The following is a 23,971-nucleotide window of genomic DNA, read 5'->3' as shown; positions in this document are numbered from 1 at the left end:
ACATTTGCAGGCTCAGGCTTTATTTAGGAGAGGGAATTTCTGGCAATGGTGGCAACTGCCCTCTGTTTGGACACCTTCCCTTCCACCCCCACCCCGACACAGCTCAGGCTTCCGAAAATCAATCCAGAGGCTGAAATAGCCCCAGGGTCTGTTTGGCTCCGACCTAGGGAACGGGGGCATGTTTGGGAATCCAACACCAGAGCCCACAGGGTGTCACCCTGCACTTGTCACCCATGAATCAGAGCTGAAGCCACGGGCTCTGGGGGAATCCCAGGGATCAGCCCCGCAAGGAAACACCCCCTCAGTGACCGATGGTACCTCGTGCTTCCCTCTGCATTTCTCCAGGGGTTTGTCTGTCCCTCCAGAGCAGTTCTGGGGAGCGGGTTTGATCTCCTCCAGCAAAAGGCAAGTGTTTGAGGCATCTCTGAGGGTGGGATGAAGCACCCTTGGCTTAGGTGCCCTTTCAGATGGGCCCAGCTGAGTGACCAGAGCTCCTCACCCCCCACTGCTCTTACCCTGACAGACACTCACAGTCCTTGGAGAGTCAGAGAACATCACTGCTGGGGTGAAAACAACCACAAACGCCTGGCACCTGATTTTTTCCCTGAGGAACCACACCTGCTTAGGGCTGCGACAGGGATTCTCCCCTGGGAGGGTGGGCAGGCCCTGGCACAGGTTGCCCAGAGCAGCTGTGGCTGCCCCTGCATCCCTGGAAGTGTCCAAGGCCAGGCTGGACGGGGCTTGGAGCAGCGTGGGATAGGCAGGGAAGGCTGGGGAGGTCTGTGGGGCAGGGGGTGGTACCTGACGATGAAGTCGGAGTGTGCGCTCTGCATGATCTGCTTCTCGGAGCGGATGTGCTCCTGCTGCCGCGTGTCCACGATGTGCCGCTTCTTCAGGATCTTCATGGCGAACGTCTTGGACTCTTCGCTCTTCAGCTGCACCTTGGGCACAGCAGGGGAACAGCAGGCTCAGAACCAGGGCACACAGGAGTCCAGCTGCGTGGGGACCCAGCAGGAACCCCGCCCTACCTCCAACCATCCCAGCACCCAACCCGCCGCTCTCGCTCTCAGCCATCAGCTCTGCTTTGGACCAACCCCATTTCTAAAGACCTGCCTTACTGCTAGACTGAGAGGCCATTCCTAAAATGCCTCATTTTTAGGGACAAGCCAACTGTTGGTCAGGAAATGTTGCCAGTTAACACGCAGGAATGGCAGTCCTTGCATGTTTGCAGAGGAGGAGCAGACCGGGCTTTTCAGCAGCACTGCCTGGGCACGACTTTACTTTTAACCTTAAGCCTCCCCAGCCTATTTTTAGGCTGCCTGCCCTGACAACTCCCTGGCAGGAGCTGTTTGCTTGTTTGCTGGTGTAGCCCTGGTAACTCCTGCACCCTGAGCCCCCCCAGGCACAGGGACCTCTCTCAGAGCCAGCTGGATGGTGGCCGCACGGCCCATCCAGGCCAGCCCTCCAGAAGAGAAAGGAACCTCAGCACTGACCTACCAGGCCTCCTAATTTGCTGAATTCCCCCCACAGCTCCTCACAACAACATTGCCAGTTAAATGCTTTTCCCCCCTTATAGCAAGAGGTGCCACCTGGCAACTTCTGGTTCGGTTTCCTTGTCGGAATTTGGCTTCTGATTTGGACGTGAAACATAAAAAAACCCAACCCACTGTGAACTTTTGAAACACAAATTCCTATTTTCCTGATGTTAATCAGTGTAAAAATAAACACCAAAACCTGGTGGAGGCTCAGATGAATAAATTCCAAACTTAGAGAATAAAGGGTGCTATGAATAAACCCCAGTGTGTTCCCTTCTGGTATTTAATCCCATGGATTCTGACTACCTAATTTTTGTGAAAAGGGCTATTTCTTTCATTCCATTACTATTTTTTTTCAGGGATGGAGAAATGGGATGGAATTATTTCTGGGGAAATAACCTGCGTTCCTAGACAGCTTCAAAGTAAGTCCAGGGAAGGAAATTTCCATGGGGAAGTAGCAGGCAGTGGTTTTATTTGGTGTTTGATGATGTTAGCACTGCCACAAATGTTTAAATATAGAAGAACCAGGCAGCTGCAATTAGCTAATGCAAGACTTTGACCTAATGCCACTGGAGAATTTAGATCCATTTTCCATTCCTGCTCCCTCAGAAGGCAGAGGGTTTGTTGGAATTTGAGACTGCGGGGGGATTAATTTGCATTAAACTTGTCGAGGCACCAAAACAAGCTGGCCAGGTACAGAATCTAAGGCTCAAATTTAGGACTATCCACCTGGAAAAGGAGCCCTGTAGTCTCCTCCTTCTCCAACACTCCTGAGTCCCCTCCCTGCTTTGGTGTTTCTGCCAAATGAGGTGACTGTGGGGACTATTTTTATGATGCAAAGCTTGCAAACTCCAGGTCATTTCTATTAAAGAATAGCTTATTATTTAAGAATAGCTTTTAATATTAAGCTTGTGTTAGCTAATACAAAAATACACCCTCCATGTCTAATCCCAATATCACTTTAGAAGTAGAAAAAAAAATATCTAGGAGTCTCATCTGGACTTTTGATTTTAAAAGAAATCCCCAAACAGGATTAACCTTGAGAAGATGAGAATGGGCTGGGAAGAACAGCCTCTCCTTCAGCTCCGAGGAGAAAACCAGCCCACGGAGCCCCAGCATCCCCCCGGCCTTTGGGGCTTGGCTCAGGAGGGGGCACGCTGGGCAGGGCGCTCAGCCCCCCAGAGAAACCCACCCCAACCCCCCAGCCCCTTCAGGAAATGGCAGAGAGTGCTGTTTTCCCTGGAAAAAGGAAAGGAGCCACCCTGGCTGCCAGCTCAGCTTTCCCTCCCTCGGAAGCAGGATCTGAGATGCAAAAGGCCCCGGCACCATTGATCTGCTGGAGCCCTGCTGGAGCCTGCCATTCCCACGGCTCCTCCTGCAGGGATCCACCCAGGGGAACGCCACCTCTCCCACTCTTTTGGTTTTGCAGCTTTCCTCCCTCTCCTCACAGTGATCTTCCCCAGTCCTTGCCCTTTCACCAAACATCTCCAAAACGATCTCTCTCTCACCATTCCATCGTTTCCAGCACAATTCCCTGGTAAAATTGTACTTCAATCTACTCCAGCTCTTGCCCTCTCTGTCAAAAATGAACCCCTGCAGGAGGATACAAACCCTTTCTGATGTGAAACAGGAATGTATTTTCACTCCAAAACACAAGAGAATCCAATAAGTAGGGAGTGTAGTTAAAGTCCAAACACCATCTTAAATGGGTGATGCCCCCCAGAGAAGGGGGCAAATTAATTAGATTGGGTCGTTCTGCAGGATTCTGATGCAGGCAATGAACTGCATCCCAGTGGAAAACTAATAGCAGGAATCTTGCCTGTAACTAAACAAGACAATTGTAGAAGGAAAATAGAATAAAAATAGTTTCTATTTTGCCCAAAGTTATAAAATACCATCAAAACTTATATTTTCTTTACATGTTTATATTTTATATATTATGTTATATAAATGTTTATATGTAATATATTTTATATCTAAAATAAAAAGATTATATTTGTACATATATCCACATATATACAGTGGAAGGTGTCCCTGCCCATGGCAGGGGGTTGGAATGAGATGGTCTCGAAGGTCCCCTCCAACCCAAACCATTCCATGATTCTGTGATGAAGACAAGTGAAAAAGGAGAGATCCAACCTCTCTGCTTTTCCATGCCCTTGTTTCATAGGATCAGAGGTGGATTCTCCTGGGTGGAACCACTCCAAAAATCATTGCTTTGTTTTATGACTATAAACTTCTGCACCTTCCAGAACACACAGAGGCCAAAATCCCTCAAGGCCTGATTTTTGTTTGTTTTTAGCAGTTATAACTCAAGTACAAATAAATACAGTTTTACACCTTGGTGCTTTTTCAGATTTTCTGAGAAAATGGATATTAAGGAGACAAAATCCAGGCCTCAATGGGAAAAAAAAAGAAAAAAAGAACAAGAGCTCTGTATGTTCCTCACCTTTCCTCTCTGCCTGCCCCTGTTTACTATAAATCAGGTATGTGTATTCCAGATGGTCAGCTCCGGTGACAGCACAACTGATACAATCCCAGCTGACCTGGAGGAACTGGAAACGTCAATAAAGATTTCCCAGAATGCAGAAAAATCCCCCCCAGAAGGATTTATTTTCCACAAAGAGGTGTCTGAGCCTTCCAGACTATTGACAAGGGCCTGGAGGGACAGGACAAGGGGGAATGGCTTCCCACGGACACAGGGCAGGGTTGGATGGGATAGTGGGAAGGAATTGCTCCCTGGGAGGGTGGGCAGGCCCTGGCACAGGTTGCCCAGAGAAGCTGTGGCTGCCCCTGGATCCCTGGAAGTGTCCAAGGCCAGGCTGGACGGGGCTTGGAGCAGCCTGGGCTGGTGGAAGGTGTCCCTGCCCATGGCAGGGGTGGGATGGGATGAGCTTTAAGGTCCCTTCCAACCCAAAGCACTCCAGGATTCTGTTTGAGTCTGGACACCCTGCTCACCACAGCCTTGCTCAGGAGCCTTTTCTCCTGCTGTCCAAGAGCTCCCAGCTCCGTGGGAACACACAGGGAGCAGAGGCTGTGCCTGCACAAACTACTCCATTTACTCTGGAGACCTAAAGCTTTTTCCTAAACACACTTTTAGGAGCTGGACACAAACTCTTCTGGAACTCTTCAGCTTGCTGGGCATGCCCAGGGTCCCTGATTTTTTCCCAACTAGATCCATTCAGACCACCGAAAATAGCAGCAGCTGTTGCTGAGCACAGCGCTCGCAAGCTGAGCTCTGCTGATCCCGACAGCTGAACTGCTGCACCAACAAAGAGGAGCCTTCTCCCACCCCCAGCCAGGGAGGACAGCAAGCTCTTCCCACTAAATGTTTGTACCTTCTTCCTGGATGAAAGAGAAACCCTCACAATAAGTTTCTTTGCCTTACAGAACTCGCTTTCCTGCCAGTGTTTCTTGATTTTTAGGGAACGTCTTGCTCATGTTGATGCTTCCCCCAAGCCTACAGTGGTGCTCAGTGTCCCAGGCCAGGCTGGACGGGGCTTGGAGCACCCTGGGCTGGTGGGAGGTGTCCTTGCCCATGGCAGGGGGTGGCACTGGATGGGCTTTAAGGTCCCTTCCAACTAAAACCATACTTTAATTAATTAATTAATTTAATTAATAAGATGGAAAGAAAAATCATGGAGTAAAAATTAAGCCTTTAAGATGTACTCTAGGCTGAGGTTTTGAAGGATGAATACAGAGTGAACTGAAAGTGGGCATCAGGGTGGAAAGTGTCCAGGACATTGACCTTATTTTCTCTGGAAAAGTCTGGATTCCACTGGTTGGGAAAGCACTAAATATTGTATCACAATGGAAGTGCTCTGGGATTCTACAGGAAAACAAATTGCAAAACTACACTCTAGAAATACACACTAAAAACCCCACAGTCCTTGGAAAATCTCAGCTGTTTAAAAATTTCTAATCAAATAATCAACTGTGCTAAACCCATTTAACTCTACATTTTTATCCCTTTACTGAAAATTTATTCTCAGTGCTTGACAAGACACACAGCGAAGTTTTTTATAAGCAAAGGGCATTGGGAAAATATATTAAAATGTGTGCCTTCCTGTAAAGCCCAGAGGTAAATATTATCTTTCAAAAATGTCTACAGGCAAAAGGCTACAAAGCAGTGAGGAATGTCAACGATTTCATGCATAAAATCATTCCCATAAAAAGTAAATAGTGGAAGAAGGGTTATATAGCTAAAATATGTGAGACTCAACGGAAAAACTCACTGCTGTGGTGTCTTGAAAATATCAAATGGACCCACACTCCATAGAAGGTCACAGTGATCCTGCCCTGCTCCCCACTTTGACTTTCTCTGCAAAATAACACCTCTTTTTATGGCTTATCCCTTCCTCCAACAGAAGCTGGAGCCTCTGGCTCAACAGCTCACATCCTGATCCATCCCTGCCGCTGTTTCACGGGCTGTGAACACATCTCAGCCTTCCAAACCCTGACAAGACCCTTCTCATTAACAGGCAGCCCCTGAGAACGTTTCCATCGACAAAGGATGCATTTCATGTCAACAGGAATTCAAACCCGAGGGACAATTACAAAAAACCAGCTCTGCAGTGGTGCAGCCCCATCTGACTGTGGGGCTGAAATGAAGCATCCTGCACATCCTGAGGAAGGGAATCTGCTGCAAACACTGAGAAGGGACGGGGAAAAAGGGACAAATCATCCTAACCAGCACTCTGCTGAGCTCAGGAGGAGCTCAGATGAATGTGGGATTTACTTAAATCCCTCTCTTAAATCCACTTCTTCCCCTTGATGGCACCCAAAAGGCCCCTTCTTACAAAAGGATGGAGGTCAAAGAATTCACAGAATCCCAGAATTATTTGGGTTGGAAAAGCCCTCCCAGCCCATGGAGGGCCTGGTGCCCCCCTTGTCCCCAGCCCAGAGCACTGAGTGCCACGGCCAGGCCTGCCTGGGACACCTCCAGGGCTGGGCACTCCAAACCTCCCTGGGCAGCCCCTGCCAGTGCCTGACCACTCTTTCCAGGCAGAAATTCCTCCTCATGTCCAACCTGAGCCTGCCCTGGCACAGCTCGAGGTCAATCCTGACAATTGAAAATAAAAATTAGGAGATTCAAAAAGCGAAAATCGACCTTTCTAATAGAAAACTTTGTAATAACTAGGACACACATTGGAAATTTCCACTAAAAAATATCTGAATTCTGCATCTGTCGGGCCATAGGGAGACAGTTGCATTGCTTTTTGTCATTGCCATCTAATTAATTCCCTAATGGCTTTGTTTACACACCAGGCTAGAGGCTGTAATAGATTTGACTGCTCTTCAAAATCTGTGGCCAAATTTCTCTTAAAACCCAAATAAAACTGAAAAGTGCCGTGGTGTCCATTTAAAAAAGGTCTTGGACGGCCCCCATAAAATGTGGCTGAAACTTTATGTGTGCCTCTATTCTCTGTATGTGTTTGTGTTTCAAGGTAGGCTACAGCAGGGAGACAATCAGCATTAGGAGTAAAACTTCCTGGGAACCTCCTTCCCTAAAGACTCCAACAAGAAATTAGGGAGAAGTGATCAGAAGAGGTTAGGAATATCTGACCCTGCTGGGTGATGGGATCTTCGGGTCTCTTGCAGCCCCAGGATGCCCCAGGCTGTGTGTTACCCAGAGGACATGGACCTGAATGTTACCTGTGCTCAGCCACCACCTCCACAAACCGATTTCAAGGCAACAGCGTCTCTAATCCCATGTGTTCAGGTACTCCCATCTTTGTTTCAGAGCTGTCAAAAATAATCCTGACACAAAACCTAAAAGAACTGACCTGGGGCAGACAACTGGAAGCACAGGACTTAAATGAAAAGGAAATTAAGGAACAAAGACAGGAGCAATAAAGTTTGGGAGAGATGATCTAGGAGGGCTGGGGACACCTGACCCGCATCCCTGTCCTGTGCAAAGCAGGACAGGAACAGGAGGGGACATTCCCTATCCCACCTGTTACTGAGGCACCTGGATCCCAGCACAGGAGATGCTCAACTGACACAGCAGAGAAGCTGAGCTGCAAAAAATACTGGATGCATCCCAAAAAGTCCACTGCTGTTATTTTCAGTGCCCACTGGGGTCTCTCCAACCCTGGAAGGTTTATCCCCCCAGAGAAGCCTGGATAGAAGCTGCTTACAAAGTGCAGTCAGGGATGAGGAAGAGCAACCCCAGCTGCTCTCCTGAGTGGTACGGGGATGATCCCGGGGGATCTCACCCCACTATAAAAATCCTCCTCCTTGCAACGTACTCTACTCATTTGAAAAATTTTACTCTTGGAAAGCACAAAAATGTGAATGTTTTCCAGGGACATTCCTGCACTAACAGGCTCCTGTAACACACTCAGGCACTAAAAGAGTCAATTCCTCTGCTGTGTTTTATATTTCTTTCCATTTTTAGCCTGAAATAATAAACCCATATTTTTCATGGAGGAGGTGGAAGCAAAAGGTAGCAATTTTAGGCTCTGTTTTGACAAAAAGAATATTTTCTTGGGTTTACAACAACATTTCCCTCTGTGGTAAAGGAAAACAATAAAATCTGCAGTGTTGAGCTACACTTTTAAATGTCTTTTATCCTTCTGTGTGCAATTCAGCATTAGCTAAAAATGAGCCGAACCAGCATTTTCCTGCTTAGGAGAGGAAAAAGAAAATCCCTGTGAGGTGATGAAAATGCTTTTCCCATCAGTAGGTTCAGGGTTTCTTGGAGGCCTCTGAGATTTGGACATCACCCTCAGAATTAAATATTTCTACTTGGCACATTGAAGTGACAGAGAACAGCCACTGCTGCTCTTCCTCTCTCCTGGGCAAGTGCAGTGTTTGCCATCACCCTAAAGCTGCCACATGAACTCTGGGAGCAGCCAGAGGCAGAGGACTGGCCTGTGGCCAGCAGGGACAGCCCAGGGTGTGGTTTGAGGGGCCCATCCCCAACCCCTCCTGAAGACAAGCCCATGCTCCTTCCCAGGGACACCCTGGGCTTTTCAAACACCTTGGCAGCCTTTAAAACAAGAACAAACCTCACAAGCTCCTTCACAAGACTCAAACCAAGCCCTAAACCAGTCCTGACCCCTCACTTCAGATCACCTTGGGTGGAGAAGCCAGCAGTGGTGTTAATTCAGCAGACAAATCTCCCGAGCTTTGAGCTGTTGTCGACAGAGGGTAAAGGGACTCCAAAAGAGCACAACCCAGATTAAGCTCCTGCCCTAAAGCATCCTCAGGAGATGACTACAGAAGGAGCAGGGAAAGAACATCCTTCCCAGGCTCTGTGGGAGCTCTTGGGACTCTCTTCCAAAACAATTTGTTTGCTAAAAGCAAACAAGAAACAAATGAAACCCCAAACTCCAGGAAGGGACCGACAGTCTCCCAGACTCTCTCCTCCACAACACTTAATGTACATCCAACCAGGAAAGTCAGAAATAAATCCCAGGGCAGTTGGCTCTGAACATGGATTTACTCTTTTTCTCACAAATAATCACCACAACACCTCATTTTGCCCCATTTTCCAACTCCCAGCACTACGGGTGCATTTTTTCCCACAGGGCTATGGAGCGGGGCTTTCCCTGAAGTTCTGTGACAGCAACAGCAACTCTGTTCCTTTTCTGCCCCTAACTTGTAGGAGTTCCTGACATATTGTGCCAGTGCCTGGTGTCAGGAGCTCCTCTGTGATGTAAATTAACTCCCTCTTTCTATTCTAAGTTTTTGCACTGAGGGGGTGTCACAAACGGGCCACACAGCGGCTGCCTTTGGGTCTCCGCTTCGCTTAATAACGAGCTCGGAATCCAACAGGGTAAAAAGCAAGCTCAGACTTTGCCTTTTCTCTACAGTTCTGCAGCTTTCTGGGATGTTTTGCCATGGTGCAGGCACTGAATGTACAGCTTGCAGGAGAAATATCTCCAGACCTGGATTAGAAACTGCTTGGGAGCGACACGGTACCTTACTCTGGTTTTGCTCGAGTAAGATTTTAGGTTGCTTTTTTAATCCTGGTGCTCAACAGCCACACAGGTTGTTTTTAAAAGGCCATAAATCAATGCCATAAACCACTTAGAGAAAGAATCACTGAATATTCTGAGCTGGAAAGGACTCACAAGGATAACTGAATCCAGCTCTTGAGTGGCCCACACAGGGATCAAACCCACAACCTTGGTGTTATCAGCACCAACCGAGTTAATCTCTCTCAACCCACTACATAAATTCTTCTTGTTACTGCAAACCTTTCTTTGTACATTTTTACTTCTCAGGCAACATGACTTATCTTTCATCACCCATTAGAAAACATAATCCCATGGTATAACATCCTCAGGTGCAATTACGAAAAATGAATGCTCACAGCACAGAACAAGGAGAAAGGTCACCTACCAGCTCCACTCGGCCGAAGCCTCCCACTCCCAGGGTGTCGATGATGTTGAAGTCGGCCAGTTTCAGGTTGGCAAAGAAGGCAGCTTCGGCTTCGTATCTGGAGTTTTTGAGGCGAAAAAAGGGAAATCTCTTAGAGGTGCAGACATGGGCCCCGTGTGCCAGCACAGCCGCCCGGCAGGGGCGCGGGGGCGCCGCCGGGACCTGCTGCGAGGCCATCTGCGCTCTCACGGCTCGCCTTTGCTCATGGCTTTGCTGGTCCCGCTTCCAGCCCCGCTCCGGCTTTCCAAGGGAGAGCAGCAAACCTCCCTAGGCATGGCTACAAAGCAAACGCCTGGCACTGCAATTCAGCTCCAGCCACCCACAGGGCATTTTCTGGTGATCTTCTCCTGCGTGGTTTGGTTGGGTTTTTTTTTTGGTTTGGTTTTTTTTTTTGGTGTCTTTGAGTATTTTTGGAAGATAAAAGTCTCTCATAGGAGTTTCTCTTATCCACAGGCCGGCAGTAGTTTCTATAAATGTTTATTGGAAGTGACAAGATCATTAAGGTCCCTGGAGAGAAATCACAGCCAGGTTTTATGAAATCAGATCCGATAAGCTGTGGGCTGGTGTGCAAATGCCTGAAATGAATGACTTCAGTCACATATCAACATTCCTATAAGGGTATCTTCCTTCTTTTTCTCCTGTAAACTCACTTGGAGTAGCTGTCCCAACCCAGGTTCCAAAATCCAGATGCTCCCTCTCTTTAGCCTGTGTCCAACTGGCTCCCACAGGCGTCCACCAAGCCCCTGACCGGGGGTAGCATGCAAATCAAACACATGCAAGCCTGCCAAAATAAGCTTCCCATGACTACCCCATGAACATGATTCCTCCAAAATAGCTCCTTGTTAAGGTTTGTGCTATTTTTAGAAGGGCTCGGAGGGGAAATGGATGACCAGGATCCACCCACTCAATAAAATGTGACATTCAGCTGCCGCAGAGTCCCCGCGAGCGCCCGACCTTTGGCAGCACAGACTTGTACGGGGAAAGGGAGCTGGCTGGATTATGGAGGGAGGCATGGAGGGGTACAGGGCAGCTGGTGGTTTGCACACCTAATTTTAGCAATTTACAGACTATAATCACCTGTTTCACCTGGAGGCTTTCCTTGTGCAGGGTGATGGTGACAAACCACCCCAGTGGGACCCGTGGACTCACAGATCCACCTGCCCAGCTTTGGAACGTCCCCCGTCCGTCACGGCCTGGCTCTGTGTCATTAACGGCTTGGAATTGATTTCCTGACTGATTCCCTTCAAACCACCTTCCTGAGTCTATTTAAAACTCCAATGACACTGGGGGACAGAGAGCAAAAACCCATCATTTTTCAAGTGAAAGGGGGAAAAATAGGTGTCAAGAAATGTGAAAGGTCACAGCATCAAGCCCCAGATCTGATGCAATAAAGCACAATTTGCTCTTTGGGTGTGGGGGTTTGGGGGGTGGGAGGGTGTGGTGCTGTCAACAAATTACTTCAGCTCTGCTTTATTATTTATTCTGTCACCAGATCCCCTGGGTGACCTTGCTCCTGATGCAACCGACTTTGGAAACCAATGAGCACAGAGCCTGCTCCGAACTTGGGATAACCTTGTTATTGATTGCTCTGTGCTCCTCACGAGGTGCATCTTAAACCAGCCACCAAAGCACCTCTGCTGAATCCACCGCATGTTCAGACATCCCCTTCTAAATCACAGCAGCCACATCATCTCAGGGTAACAGAGCAAAGGGCTCTAATTTTCATGATAAAAAATCAGAGCACTGGTACAGACCAGTTAAACACCCTTAATGATTTATAACTGAGATGAAGGTGAAATCCCAGCACAGAAAATTTCCCTTCAACAGCCAAACTTCAGGTCAGGAGTCAAAAAATAGGTTGGCTTGGAAGGCACCTTAAAGACCATCCAGTTCCACCCTTCCTGCCATGGGCAGGGACACCTTCCCCCAGTCCAGGCTGGGCAAGCTGAAAGCTTCAGGATTTTCACTGGAACATGTAAAAAGAAGTGTGCAGGTATTATTTTGCTTGGAAAATGTACCTGCAGCATTCTTGTGACTGCTTTTGGAAACCTCTGGGCTAATTCTCTGCTTAGGTGGCATTTGCTTGCACAAGCAGGGGAAACAGATTTGATGCAGTTTTTCCAGAGGTGCCACAAAGCATCCAACACCCAACAGAAATGTCCAAAATATACAGTGAAACCAAAACACATGCAAAATCGAGCAAACAAGCCCTTCTCATGCCTACTAACAACAGCCCCAGCTGAATTCTGTTTTATTCCCATCTACAAATGTCAAAGTCCACGTTAACACCAAAGTCCTACAAACTTACAGCTGTTAATGCACTTCAGTCCTGCAAAGCTTAAGGATAAACATCTCCAACAGAAAGATCAAAATGCAAATACTCCCCTCTCATCTCCTAAATCAGAAGCTGGGGGCATGATCCTTATCCTGATATTTAGAACAGGAATTCACCTCCTGTCCTCCAACTTGCTTAAGCTGAGTGTGCTGCTCCCTGAAGCTCCCAAGGTTTTCCAGCTTGTGCTCCTCGCTCCACAATTTAGAGGAAAAACATTTGTGATGTCATATTTTATCACCTCCAAAAGTAAAGAGACTCTTTGAAGGCACAGGGAGGGCAGAGCCAAGAAATACAGAAGTAAATTAAATGTTAATACTGGTGTGGCTGTAGGAAAACATTCAGTTCTGGACCAGGATAAAGATAGTGAGGAGGATGCTTGGGACAGTCACAGAACGGGTCAGGCTGGAAGGGACACAGCAGAGCATCTGCTCCCACCCCAGGGCACGTGGCACGGGATGGTGTCCAGACAGCTCTGGAATATCCCCAGAGTGGGAGAATCCACACCCTCCCTGGGCAGGCTGTTCCAGTGCTGGGTCATGCCCAGCAAAGAAGTTCCAGCAGGGGAGGGATGGGGGTAGGGACAGTTTGACTGGACCTGTGCAGGGAGAGCTGGGAATCACTCATCCCTCTGTGGGAATGTGCCAGTCAGGGCATTTCTCCTCTGGGCATCACTTTGCAGACGCCACAGGCTCATCCCAGCTGGCACTTCCATTGGTTTTATTCCAAATCTGCAGCCTTGTGCTGGTGTTCCAAAACTTTCCAGAGCGGAAAATGCTTTCCTGACCTGGGAAGACACCTTGGGCAAGCTCAGGGCAGGATCAGCATTCCCGGCACGGTCAGGGAGGTGCTGGAGCGACGCAGAGGAAAGGCTGGAATGTCCTGGGCTGGGATTCCTGGGGCTGTCTGCCTCTACCTGAATGAGGGGTAAGGGAGAGAGAACCCTTCTCTGGATATTTTGGTCACTGTGCTGCCTCACAGGCACAAATGCCGGGAAAATCATAGCTGGAAGTGCACAAAAAGAAAAAAAACGGGGAAAAAAGGGAAAACCAAGGAAAAGATGGTTCTTTAATAAAGAGCTTTTAAAAATGAAGGCTGAGATGATTTCCATAAGAGCCCGTGGAAGGCCAGGAATCAATTCCCAATGCACTCTTAAGGTGCTTTTTGCTTATTGATAGTGGGTCTTATCACCTACCCTGCACCAAAGCAGGGCTGGCAGAGCTGGAGCTGACAGGAGAGGTGGGACAACAGGAACCAGCACAGGGAAAGAGGGATTCAGATCTAAAAGTTAAACAGGAGCATCCTGCAGAGCCTCCCAGGCTCTTCTCCAAGATTTCCTGCAAATCTGAATGACAGGGGGACCTACTGAGACCTCCCCGGCTTTCTGCACCATCCTGCCCTAAGGGGTATCCCTGTGCTCCCATGGGAGAGCTGGGCTTTGGGAACACCACTTTTTCCTCTCCTTCCAAAGGAAACATCCTCCTAAGGAGCTGCCTTGCTCCAGCTCCTCTTGGGCACGCAGAGGCATCACGTGGAAGAGACCAGAGTGATCAGGGGGCTCAGGAGTAAATGCCATCACCCACGTGTCCCACCCCTTTGGAATGGCAGCACAGGAGCACAGCCCAAGCATTTGGGCAATGCCTGCTGTGCACAAGGGGAGAGGAAATCATGTGGCTTCTTGCACTGCTGGAGCTTCCCAGCCATTTCAGTGAGCCACCACCTGCAAGGACAGTGACAGCTCCCAGAGCTATCCCAAGCCTTTCCTCCCAGAACTACAAATAAAACAAAAATAAATGATTAAACACCCATCTTACCTAGGCAGTTAAAAGGGATAAACGAGAAGATGTGAGGAGCAAAGGCTTGCAATTACCCAACTGCTCAGCTTTCCTAAAGTAGCTCACGATTCCCATCACATGAGCCAACTGTGTTGGGAAACATTAGACATCTGTTAGCAAACTGTCATCCTGAGAGCAAACTTGGCTCCTTTCCACCTGCACGCTGCCAGCCAGCCAGAAACTGCAACCAAACGGGAACCAACCCCCAGCTCCCTGACAGGGACAGCCTGGGAGGCTGACCCCAGGATTTCGGAGCCCTCCCCAGGGACAGACACCTGCAGGTTTAGCAGCTGCTTGGTCAGTTGTGCCCAGTGTTGCTGCCCATCACCCACGGCTGAGGCCACGTCCTCCTGCACAAGGAAACACTGGATCTGTGCAGAGACTGGAATAACCAGAACAACATCCCTGGGGGTGATGATCAGACCCAGCCTGGGAGAAGACACACGTCAAAGGATCCTGAGAGCCACAAACGGGGTGGGGGGACAAACACATCCCCAAACCCCTCACTTCTGTGTCCACTAAACAAGGGAGTCCATCTCCTTATGGTTCCTTATAGCAAGATTCTTAAAGGATCATAGAAGCACACAATCACAGGCTGGTTCGGGTTTGAAGGGACCTTAAAGCCACCCCCTGCCACGGGCAGAGACACCTTCCACCAGCCCAGGGTGCTCCAAGTCCTGTCCAACCTGGCCTGGGACACTCCCAGGGATCCAGGGGCAGCCACAACGAGCTTCTTTTTTAATGCTGCTTCAGCTGGTGTGGCACTTTAAAAAAAAAAATAAAAAAATCAGTCTGTGTAAATGAAAGCAAAAATTCCCCGAAATCTTCATTTTGTGACTGTTCTTCCTCTGCATCTGAACATACACATTTCAATCGTGATGAAATGACCCACCTGGCTCTAGTCCACCCGTGGTACCCATGGCCTGCCTGGCACCCTGAAGGCTTCCTGGATTGGATTCATGAGTTAAGAGAGATGCAATTCCGCATGGGAATGAAAAGTGGCAGGACATGGATCGAGTTCATGTAACGAGGAGGCTTCATTATCAGAAAGCGATGGAAGGAGGAGCAGATGCAGCAAATGGAGGCAGGGCTCCCATGCCTTCCCTTCCCACTGGCTCCAATGGCTCCAAAAAGCCCAGGATCACGAGTTCCCAGGTGATTTTGGGCCAGGGGAAATCTACAGATGGTCATATGGGCGAAAGCAGAATAAAAAGCACCTCGTGCTGTGCCCACACGAGGTCCTTACCTTCAGCTATGCCCTGTGTGAGGGGGCTCAGGAGATTTAGTCACACTCAGGCAACAGACAGAAGCAGGGACAGCCACTGTATTTTACACAACCAGCAAGATCCAGAGCCTGGGAATGCCTGAAAGCAAATTCTGGAGAGGCGTTGAGAGCAAATCCGTATTCCTTTCCGGTGTGCTGCCAGCCATCCTCTCAGACGTCCCACCCCATGGGCACACCCTTCTTATCTGCCATTCCCTCCAGGTATCAATCCTTTGGGTCAGGGCATTCTGGGGGGCAGAGATCCCTTGGCAAAGCATTGCAGGAGGACAAAATGACCAAGGGTGTGAACCCAAACCCTCTTAACACACTCAGACTTCTCCAAGGGCCTGACCCTTCAAGGTGAGGAGCACGCTCAGGTCCCCATGGAATTGTCTGAGCTGAAAGAGGGATGCTCACCCCAAAATCACCCCCAGGCAGAGCAGGCAGTGAGAGCAGAGAGTAACTATCATCTCCCAAATCCCACCTCTCTGGATGGGAAAGGTCTCTGCCTTGTGTTTCCTCCTCAGGGACCCGATGTCCGTCTCCCTCACAATGCACAAACACTCCTGTGACATTCCCAGTATCCCTTTCCATAACTGCTGTCATTTCAAACCAAAGACACAAGGAAAGGCCCAGCTCTTTGCCTCTTTTACTGTCAATCCCACAACATCACAGAAAAGCTGAATTCACTTCAGGCTCTGTCACATTATTGCCATTTATTAGCAATAAACAGGATGTTCACAAACACAGGACCACAAAGTTATTCCAGGGCATCTCCACTGGCAGGGAAAGCAGGAAAACACCGATGGGACAGAGTGAGCTGTTGGATAAAAGTACCAGCACAGGATGACCGTGACACCTCCTGTGGCCTGAAGGACCCTGCCCTGAAAGGTGGGAACAGGGAAGCCATTCCCAAAACCCCAGTGGGGTTCTCTGCCCTTTCACACTCACTGATGGCACCTTGGTGTGCCCACAGATATCTGCCTGGCGTTTGCTATCCCAGTGCCAAGCCATTCCTGGAGGGATGGATGCCATGGTGTTACCCACCCCACTCCACTGGTTGCAGAGGGGTTACTGCCAGATGAGGATTTGCTGCCCTGTCCCAAGGAAGACCAAGAACAACTTCAAGCTCATCTTCACTCTGGTATTTTTTCTGATCACAAACAACACCGAAAGAGTGAAAGGTGTGTACTGATCTACCTACATGGAGCTGCAGACAGATGGACACAGCAAACATGAGAACTAATAACCCAGCTTTTCCTGAGTTCAGGTCTCCTCCTTCCAGCCCATCCTTCTGAGGTCAGCAATGCAGTGGCTTTAACTCCTGATTTAGCTGCTACCACTTCCTTCTACGTCTTACACCTTCAACTGAAAATCCAAATCAAGAGCCACTTTATTTGGATTTTTGAAAGCAATGTGCTGGTGGTGACAATGGGATTGAAAGCTCCAGCTGCACAGACCATTGCACTGAAAAGAAAGGCTGTCTTTCTTTTCCAGTTCATGTTGTCAGGGCTGGGAACTTCTCTGGACCCCCCATCACTCCAGCTTGCAGTGTACTTGCCTTTCATGCCTTTCACATCAGGAGAAAATAGCATTACCTCCTGGTTTAGATTTTCTTACAGAAAGTGAACATTTGAGTGGCAGCTAAACCAGACATTAAAGCTATGGCATCTCTAACTTCCTCTGGGAGGGGAAGGAGATCTGAAATTAAAAACATAGAGTTAAAAAACTAACAGGTTAGTTTTTATCCACCCCCCCCCTTTTAAAAGCACATCACTTTTCAATTAGAGCTTGGCAACGTGAACGTGATATTGTGCTGTTCGTCTAAGCTGTGCTCAGAGACTAAACTGTGCTCATCCCAAGTTGGTCCAGGAGTTTAAGCAAATAGATTTGTTTGAATTACAGGGCTTTGAAGACTTGTTGCTGCACAGAGACCAGTGTCACCCAGACATGAACTGAACACACTCAACTACAGCCAAACCAGCTCAGAAAGTGCTTCCCATCATCCAGGCCCTTCAGAGGTCTGAATCCTCGAGTGTGGTTGAAGTCCCAAACGTGCCAAGAGACTGATGACAGCTCATTAAACCACCTGTGCTTGCTGGGTTCGGTGCCTCCCCCCCAGCACTGCAGTGGGGCCTTATCTGGGCACAGGATGTGAAAGGAGAAAAAGCCTTAAAATCCAGATTTCACCCCTTTTTGGCCACCATGGCATCCTCTCCTCTCAGCAGAGGGCTATGTTGAAGATCCAGGGCTGCTCCCCTGGGTCTAAGCTCCCAAAACATAGCCCTTTGCTCGAGCAGACACCAGGGCTTTGTGTCCCTGTGGGTGAGCTTGGTCTGCACCCCGTTACTGCCCACCCACACCACGCTGGGGTGCCAGAAACAAGCCCAGATTCTGGGGGAAGAACCAAAGAAAGCAGGACAGAAAATGCCAGCTGATGGTAACACAATACAGACACAAAGCAGAGTGATTTCAGTAGAGCACATGGTTCTCAGGAGGGTTTTTAGGGAATGTGGTCCCTGGTTTTCACTGGAAGTCGATGGGAGCCACTGTGGAAATGCTTATTTTTGTTTTCTAGATGCACATGTTTCTCCCTCGACTTCCAATGAAACACCCTGATGCTTCCAACAGGACTCTCTCAGGGTCCTACTTTGGCAAGTACTGGATTCAGCTCTGGCTAAAATAACATTTGCACTTTTGTAACAGTCCTAATGCTGGGAATGTCCTGAAATAGTTCAAACAAGACACCCCACAGAAGAGTCTGACTCCCAAACCCCAGCTCTGAATCCATTTCAATTAAAAGGGGCGGAGGGAGGACGTGCAGTATTCCTTCCTCTGGTGGTGTTTCCTGTTCTGGGCAGTATTAAAAGACAGTGTTTAAGGAAGGGGGTTGTTTCTTCTCTTTTCCCTCCCTTTTTTCTTGTATCTTTTTTTAGCTCTGGAAGTTTTTGGAAGGAGAGCAAAGCAGCTGCCTCAGTGCTGCCATATCACATCACACCATACCCTGCTCAGAGGGGAGGGATCCAACCCAAAAGAGTTGTTGGTACCACTTTAGGCTTAGCCTGGGTGGGAAACTCACTGGGGTCTGGACAAATAAAACATGAGGACATTTTTCCAGCTCCAAGACCATTGACAACGGGCACAACCTGAAATTCCAGGCTCAACAAATCCTGGCTTCTCACAGCACCCCAAACACTGTGCTCAGACCTCGACACCTCCACTGCATCCAATGGGAAAACCATCCAAAAGATCATACAAAATGTCATCTCTCAACAGCCTTCCCCTGCCCCTAAAATTCATCACATTCAAATCACACCTTCCTGTAAACAATTTCCCTGACAGTTCAACATTTTATTAGAAAATTCCCTCCCGGTTTGCCCTGGGCTGTGGAATCCCCACAGTGCCAGCAGAATTCCTGGTTTACTCTCCCACCCTACAAATACCCCAATATCATCACGTTTCACTGCCAGCAGTGGGGTTTTTGAGTTCTATTGTGATTTTTTTCAGGCTATTCAGCTGAAATGTTACAGCTCTTACACAGTTCACTGAAGGACTGCCTGGGACTTTTTGCCTAGAGCAGATTCATTCCTAGATAATCCTTCCTATGGGTCACTACTCAGACAAAACTTGGGTTTAAACCCCCAGAGTCTGAATCAGCTTCAGGCTGGGTGTACTGGGCAGTGCTCATTTCTGTGGTAGCACTCACATCCCAACTTCCAAAGGGGCACAAAGTCAGTGAAAACCAAACTTCCCCTGGTGATGCTAAATCCCCTTGGAGAATTTGGGAGGGAAAAAAGGTATTATGGCAAGGAAGGAGACGATTCACTGAATTCCCTCTTTTCTCCTCATCAGCCCTGCATTCAACAGTTTGGATCTGCAGACAATAAAATCTATTTGGAAGACAAGGCATCAAGGGCTTTTTCTTTCATTTTTCCAATTGATTTCTGAGGCAATACCTAGAGATCCCTGTTTCTTTCCTTTGGAAAACACCAAGGAAACCCCAGGCTTCTGTGAATACCCAGGGAAAAACAGCATTTCCTGTGAAAATTCCACATGAACTCTGTAAGCACAATAAATCCCAGTTTCCAAACTGGATCCAAAGGCACCACAGAACAACCCCAGAGTTGTTTTTTTTTTAAGGGAAGTTTTTGGGAAGAGCCATGGAACAAGCTCAGAAAGGGAGATGTGATCCCAAGGAAGGCTAATCCAATTACAGCTCGAAATTGCTCAAATCACAGTTAGTTCTGCTCGTTGCCCTTCTGCTTTACAAAATCTCACCACCTAATTGCAATCTGCTAATTAGATCCCACGAACCCCAGACTGGCTCATCTGAGCATGTAAACACTAAACAGCCCTTTTTTTGCCTCCAGCCTTAGTGCAGGACCGTGTTGCCTGTGCAGGAAAGGCTCACCATGGCAACAAACACTTTTTTGCAGCTTTCTCCCCTTAAATTTCTTAAAGAAAGCGAGAACAGATCGATATTGCCCATGTTGGACACACTTCTTGGTCCAGCTCGCCCTGTTCGCCGCTTGTTGCACATTTGTCCCAGTCCCAAGGGGTTCTCACAGAACTCTGCCCGTGCTTTGCCCTCGTTTTTTTTTCCAAATGGCCCCAATCCTCTGGGAAGAATGTCCCCTGCCAGATGGTTTCCAGCTTGACAGCTGCTCTGAGAAGTAGAGGTTCCCCTGGAGTGAACCTGTGTCCCTTCCCCAGGGGCTGCCGAGGGGCATTTCATGGAATGCCAGACTGGTTTGGGTTGGAAGGGACCTCAAAGCTCATCCAGTCCTGTCCCATCCCATCCCCTGGGCAGGGACACCTCCCACTATAGTCCGAGTTGCTCCAAGCTCCGTCCAACCATTAAAAGCAAAAAGGCATCCTTCAAATATGAAGTTGTTTCAAACAAATCCAAAAAGAGAAAAGAAAAAAAGAACCAAATCCTGTCCAGTTGAAATGAAAAACATCATAAGACAGAAAAAAACCCCCAAGTAACAACTTCAAAAGGCTTAAACCCAAATATAGCCCCTTCTCAATCACAGCAGCAGCATTGATTAAAAACCAGTTAAAACCAGGAAACAGCAGATAGTAATATATGGCTCATTTTCCCTAATGGATGGAGGCCAACAGTGCTCAAATCCTTCCTGCTCAACATCTTTAGTGATGAATTGGAAAAAAGGGAGGAATAAATAAAATGACAACGCTGGTGAAGGATATTAAATCACCAAACCCAGCAAACAAAAGCCCAAGGTGAAAAACTGCACAAGCACTTGAAGAGACCAAGGGACAAGAAAATACCTTCCCTTGACATCCTGCAGGAACACAGTGAGGGGGAGAAATGCTGGATAAGCACATAGGAATGGTCATTCATCCACCTCTTTGGACTGGAAAACGTCCTGGAAAGGGGTGGTAAGGAGCACAGATTTGGATGGGATTCTGGTGTAGGAGCCTCTTCCCAGGAAAAAAACCAACTCTGGTGGGAGATGAGGAAGGTTGTGTCATGGAAAGCAACCGTGCAGATCCAGGGAAGAGACCCACTAAGGGTTATAAATCTATCGACAGCAGGAAGTCCCTGAGTCCCAAATTGCTGGAGACTGAAGGATCACAATCAGTAATCTCCTCCTTGCTCTTCTCCCCCTCCTAGAGAGCAGCTGTTGGGCACAGGAGAGCAGGGTACAGGGTCAGCTACAGCTGGATGCAGTGAGGCCACTCCTGTACTGGCACTTCCAGCAGATCCAAATATAACTGCAACAAACCGAGAAACTCAAGGCCCCTACTTTTAATGTCTAACAGCAGAAAAAACCCAGAGAGATTTGTTTCCCAGCGCCTGGTGCCTGCTCTGGAAGCCTGTTTGTGTCTGCCATGGTGGGAGAGGAGCTGTTCAATCTTACAGCTTGTCTTGACCAGATAAAGGGAAGCTTTTATCAGACACTGCTTTGACACATGGCAGCTACTGCCAGGAAAGAGCAGAGCTCCCACTTCTCCACTGAGGCTCAGCCCAAATTCACCACATGAGCAGCTACTGGTGCTTTGTCAACACTGGAATATTATCATGTGCTAACTGGAGAGAGATTAGAAAAACAAGGAAGCAAACAAACCACTCTAACCCCCAAGTTTTTCTCCTGCAGATAATTCCTTGGGTGGGAAAGTGATGCAAGCTGGCTCGTTTCGGGAAGGCAGGAAAGCTGGGAGGCTCCAAGCTCTGCAGATCCCAGCAGTTCAACAACTCACTCTTCTGATGGAGGACAATGCTTACAACACACCACACAGCTCGTTCTGGAGAAGGGCTCGTGGCACCCCAGGAGCTGAACATGACTCTCACTCCCCAAAACAGCCCTCCAAGCCATCCTCCCTACAGCACTGGGATCCCACTGGCTGCACATCATCTCCTTGGACCAGAGCCCCGGGGCTGGAAAATTTAATGGCATAGAGGTAACCATGGGCAGGGGAACCTGGAGAGGACCAAGGGCTGTGCTGTGAAACACCACTGGTAACTCGGGGGACAGCAGATCCAAAGCAAGGAGCTGCCTGGAGCTTTCTTAGCATCCCTTTGTGGGCTTCCAGTCGAGACAGGCACTTTCCCATATTTCCACTGGAGGGCAGGAATATCCCACGTTTCCACAGGCGACCCTTCAGCTCATTGCCACACACCCACATGCTTAAAGCAGCCTTAAGAGATGCCTTGCCTTCGGGAGGTGTTTGTGTGCACCCTCAGACTCTCACTTGCTTTCTATCCTGCTTTTATCAACATCTTCCCTTTTTCAAAACTCCATCGTTATTTCCCTAAAACAACAGCAATATCCCTAGCTTGGCCCTCCATAATTCCCTCCCCTGCCAGTGCCCTCCTGCCTCAGCAACCTGTGGCTCTCCAAGGTCCCATTTTCCTGACCTATCTTTGCTATAGGTAGGACAACCCACTGCTTCCCCAGGAGGCAATAAAAGTATTTTATAAATCATTCTGGCTGGCAGTGTTGATGTGCTGGGGGGCAGGAGGGCTCTGCAGAGGGATCTGCACAGGCTGGATCTCTGGGATGAGGGACAGCAAAGCCCAGTGCCGGGTCCTGCCCTTGGGTCCCACCAACCCCTGCAGCTCCAGGCTGGGGTTGCTCCCAGCCCTGTCCAACCTGGCCTTGAACCATCCAGGGATGGGGTAGCCCCAGTTCCTCTGGGCCAACTGCTTCAAAAGCCTTTTATTACATATATATCCTCTCAAATTTTGCCAAATCCCCTGGATTTTAAACACAGACCTGTTGCAAGATAGGAAATTCCTCTTTATCTTGTTAGACACTCTGTACTCAGAGCACTACATCAATATTCTTCCAAGTCAGATTGAAATGCAAACACAGAATGATTGAATCCTTTAGGTTGGGAAAGACCTTTAAGATCATCAAGCCCAACCATCAGTCCAACACCTCGTACAGAATTCACACACAGTGGAGCAGCAAGAAATGTCCTGAAGGGGGTTTGTCTAATTATTCTCTACTCATTATTTCGGCTCATCTTCATCAATCACCTCACTCACTGACAGCAGCAGTGGATACCAAATGATAGACTGGAACAGATGAACCACAGGGTGTTTCTTTGAAAACTGTACAGAGCTGGACATGGAGTCACGTTTCCAACCTGAGAGCTGTAATTAATGCTATGCAAAGGAGAGGGTTTGCACACAACCTGCATTTGCAGAGGAGCACTTGGCACTAAAGAGCAGTAAAGGCAAGTGGGGCAACCTGTTGCCTCCTCCCAGAAAATGGGAACCCGACTTTTAAGCCTCACACACGGATTTTCAAGGCAAAAAAAAAAAAAAGCATAAAAGCACTTAACCCAGCTGATTCAAGAAGGAGGGAACTCAGTGACTGTCAAGTCTCTTGCCTTGCTGTTTCCCTTCCCAGTTTATTTGGCTGGAATTCAGCAGAGAACCAGAGTTCTGCTCTCCAAGCCCTCTCCTCATCTCTTTACTCTCCACCGCCAGAACGGCCCAGGTTCCCATAGAAACCGAGAGGAGAGAGCCAGGGCATAAAATCCAAATGAACAGGTCTAAGCTGGCAGTGCCAGCTTTTATTAGATGGATAAATATGACTAATGGGTGCTGGCTGTGGGGTCCTTCCCAATGGAAAAGCAGATAATGCTACACCTTTTCCAATAAACACCCGGCGGGTCAGTGACAATGCCCGGCGTGGCCGAGGGCTCACTACGAGCAGGCTGACACTACTTGCTGAAATCGAGTTGTTTTAGAGATTATTCATTTTGGGAGCCAGCAAAGTACCCTCTGCTCGCCTGCAGGTCTCACCCTGAAGCCCCCAGCCAACCCAAGTTGCTCTGGATCCTCACCTGTTGGCATCGGAGCTTTGCACTGACCTTCCTCGCCCTCGCCCTTTCTATCGTCACCGTCCTCCGCTGTCACCAAGTCCACTCATGTCCCCTCCCACCCCACTTTGGGCCTCATTTCCCCCCTTTTTTCATTCATCTTTGGTAATTTTCCCCATTTTTTTAGTAACTTTTGGTCATTTCCCCTATTTTTGTTATTTTTTTGTTCATTTCTCCCTATTTTTGCTTCATTTCCTTCCATTTCTGGTCTTTTTGTCCTTTTTTTGCCTTTTCACTCCTTTTTTGTCATTTGCTC

The 23,971-nt window shown here is 48.4% G+C and overlaps 1 protein-coding gene across 2 annotated transcripts in view; it reads right to left on the bottom strand.

The window, feature by feature from the left end:
- Positions 1–23,971, bottom strand: part of PRKG1 (protein kinase cGMP-dependent 1) — a 276,153-nt gene that overhangs the window by 12,360 nt on the left and 239,822 nt on the right. For both annotated transcript variants that reach the window (XM_050305505.1, XM_050305504.1), the window contains exons 10-11: positions 9,888–9,984; positions 802–941 (exon numbers count right to left, since the gene is read on the bottom strand). In XM_050305505.1, the coding sequence (XP_050161462.1) occupies positions 802–941; positions 9,888–9,984 (237 nt within the window). The remainder of the gene's footprint in view (positions 1–801; positions 942–9,887; positions 9,985–23,971) is intronic.

Source organism: Myiozetetes cayanensis, unplaced genomic scaffold, assembly GCF_022539395.1.
Source record: "Myiozetetes cayanensis isolate MyiCay16 unplaced genomic scaffold, myiCay2020 scf10, whole genome shotgun sequence".
Taxonomy (NCBI): Eukaryota; Metazoa; Chordata; class Aves; order Passeriformes; family Tyrannidae; genus Myiozetetes; species Myiozetetes cayanensis.
Note: the sequence above shows the minus strand (reverse complement) of the source record. Positions and strands in the feature narration are given on the sequence as shown.